Here is a 3,268-nt window from a genome sequence, read left to right as displayed (position 1 = left end):
GAGAGGGTGAGACAGAGGAAGAGAGAGAGAGAGGGAGAGAGAGAGGGAGAGCGAGAGAAGAGAGAGAGAGAGAGAGAGAGAGAGAGAGAGAGCGCGCGCGCGAGAGAGAGAGACTCGGGGAGCCCTGCTCACTGACAGGGCAGCTGTGCTAGGTATACCAACGATTCCAGATGGCGGGGTCGGAAACTATTTAAGAAGTACGAGATGTCTTGTGCGACGATTCGGCTTCGTACATGTGGCGGCCGCCGCGCTCGGAGCGAAAGCTTCGTGCTGCTGCTGCATGCGAGCAGACAGCGTCGATATAAGGCGTGCTTGTAGTTGAACCGAGGGAAAACGTTTTTTCTCGCTTTCGTTGAGAAACAAACTGCTGAAAAGTGTTTATACCGAAAGAAACGATATAAGTGAAATCATAGCCCGCGGAAGCGGTTTTTACCCGCGACGATATATAAGAACTGTATAAATCTGTGTGCGTACGTGCGTGCGTGCGTGCGTGCGTGCGTGCGTGCGTGCGTGCGTACGTCCGGATTCGCCGATTACAATCTTTACACCACGCTAAGCGCCGCGCGCCGTTTCTCGTTCTAGCATTTCCATTTGGTCGTCACATGCTATCGCAGTCGACGAACGCAGAGGCCATCGATGATCTTCACTCGGCGACAAGCAAGCCACACGGGAAGAAGGTCGTGGAGTGGGAACGCTGTGACTACGAGCTCGCTCACTGTACCTACTGCTGGCTCGTGTTCTATCTCTTCGCCATACTCATCACCTTCGTAGGTGAGTCGGATGGAAGATTCATGCTAGAGTGACACTGGCAGCGTGATTACGAGCCTGATCATCACGCGACAACTACGTTTGAGCTCTTCTGTACTTCGTTGTCATAGTTGTTGGATTGTTTGGGAGAAATTTTGTTGAAGTTAGAAGTTCTTTTGACCAGTTGACAGTTGACAATTTCATGAGTTCAGCAGTTGAGAGGTTAACCCGTTTGACAGTCACAGTTTGACAGTATCCCAGTTGACAGTTGACAGTTGGGAGGTTGACCCGTATGACAGTAACAGTCTGACAGTTACCCAGTTGACAGTTGATAGTTGACAGTTTGACCAGCCTGACAGTAACGGTGACGGCTAGAGACGCTGCTACCGCCAACATCGTCATCGTCACTGACATCATGATCGTCACTGCCACGGCCTGAACGAATACATTGACCGAAATTGTAATATTTAATTAACAAGACGTGCCTTGTAATTTCATACTGCTTATAGAACAATGCAGCCGGGTAAATCGACATTATAGGTTAGACTTGACGTTACGGTTTATACAGAGAATATAGACGGTTTAATATAACTTTGGTAACACGCTCGTTTTATGCGGGTATATATTAAGTGAGGAATGCTTGAGATAGTATATGGGACTATGTAACTGTGTAACAATAAAGGGTGTTTGAAAGATTTTGGCCGAGAAAAGGACAGCCAGAGCCCCCTTTAGACAATGCCTGTGTTATACAGAATTGGCCTGCTAGTAAAGCTTTTTCTGCGTGATATATAGCTGATATGTTGATTTTTTTAAACATTTTCGTCCTGCGAATGATGGATGGCCTTTGCATATATATCTAAATACTCACAACAACGTTACATAAGGCGTTGTCATTGTTACTCACCTGTACTTTCCCTCGGCTGCCTGTACGCTCACGCGTTGCTGTTTCGTTTCAGCACTAGCAATAATATGTGATGATTTCTTCGTGCCATCACTCGAAGCAATATCCGAGAAGCTGGAGCTATCGGAGGACGTTGCCGGGGCAACGTTTATGGCCGCTGGCTCGTCCGCGCCGGAACTGTTCACCTCCGTGGCGGGAGTCTCCGTAGAGAGCGACGTCGGTGTGGGAACGATAGTAGTCTTATTTGTTCATGGGATTTTTCTCGTCTTTCTGTTATCATTGAACTACGTTCACGAACCGAAAATAAATCGCGTGGTAGTAATATATTTTTTACACGAGAAAGTATAGCGTGCCATCTGTCCGTGCTCAATATCACAACGATCAGTCTCGAACAGATGACGTCATGGCTGACCTTGACGAGTGCTGTAATGCTTTCATTTTAGGGTATAAGGTCTATAGTTTCTTAATGGCTCGTACTGTTTCTTTCAGAATCATGTGGCGGATAGCAAAGGGCGGCAAAATTCGAACGGACTGGGAGAAGGTGGTCGGGTACAACAAGGATTATTTATTGAAGGTGTCCTGGTGGTACAGGATATGTGCGTTATCTGTGATACTACTCAGTCTCTTCGCGTTCGCCTCCAGCCTGCAGAAGATGCGCATCGAAAGCAAACGGGAGATGAGCAGTCCTGCCCTACGTGAGTATCACGCGAGAGTCACGAGGAACGAAGAGCAGACATTTAGTTAAGAGTTAGGTCTCTTAATGACCGTTCTGTTAATTGTTATGTTAGCGCACTTAAATAATGCCGGGAAGCGACGATGCACTCTTCGCATTCCCACATGTACGTGGGAGGGAGTAGAACATCATGTCGTTCAATCTGAAGCCCTTGGGGGGTGATATATGGGCAGCAGGGGAAGGAGCATACGCTGATAGAGATATGAAGCGTGACATCTTCGTGACATATAGGCACGGGTATCGAGAGCACGTATTATGTTGTAGGGCGTGAAGGATGAGGGAGAAAAATGTACGATGGTAGGGGTGATGTATCGCATGTGGCGGCATGTGTAAAATCACCGCTCGTACTCGCCTTAATAAATCTGAAAATACACGGACATACAGAATATAGTATTTCTGATCATATTCAACCAAGATTGCTAGCTTGCAAACGTTAAAATGGGAAATTGATGTAATGGAAATTGAACTAACATAAACCTCATGATACATTTAGCCGCAAGTTAATTTTAGTGAAGCTAAAAATAAGCTCATGAAACAGAAAGCACGCAAATGATGGCAAGTAGCACATAACTGTATATATCGACGAACACTTGATTCTAGATGCAGTTTGTAAAAGGGGCAATTTTTCCTTGTCTTTTATGCTAAAGATAAACATTTGTCTAATGTTCCGCAGAAGCAACATAAACCATTACAAGGTTATCATACTTGGATATGCAAAAAGACGATGCTACAAATTCATGCAATGATTCAACCTTATTTACTCTTCTTACAGGAACGAAATAATGGCATCATATATACCTTAACCACCACTGCCACCGCTCCCGCCACAACAACAACAACAACAACAACAACAACAACAACAACAACAACAACAACAACAACAACAA

The 3,268-nt window shown here is 45.5% G+C and overlaps 1 protein-coding gene across 1 annotated transcript in view; it reads left to right on the top strand.

The window, feature by feature from the left end:
* Nucleotides 1-3,268, top strand: part of LOC106809585 (sodium/potassium/calcium exchanger 3-like) — a gene marked incomplete at its 3' end in the record, with an annotated part of 19,282 nt that overhangs the window by 3,688 nt on the left and 12,326 nt on the right. The window contains exons 2-3 of the mRNA XM_014812718.1: nucleotides 583-771; nucleotides 1,704-1,886. Coding sequence (XP_014668204.1) covers nucleotides 583-771; nucleotides 1,704-1,886 — 372 coding nt within the window. The remainder of the gene's footprint in view (nucleotides 1-582; nucleotides 772-1,703; nucleotides 1,887-3,268) is intronic.

The sequence above is a fragment of the Priapulus caudatus genome, unplaced genomic scaffold (assembly GCF_000485595.1).
Source record: "Priapulus caudatus unplaced genomic scaffold, Priapulus_caudatus-5.0.1 Scaffold366, whole genome shotgun sequence".
NCBI classification, from domain to species: domain Eukaryota; kingdom Metazoa; phylum Priapulida; class Priapulimorpha; order Priapulimorphida; family Priapulidae; genus Priapulus; species Priapulus caudatus.
Note: the sequence above shows the minus strand (reverse complement) of the source record. Positions and strands in the feature narration are given on the sequence as shown.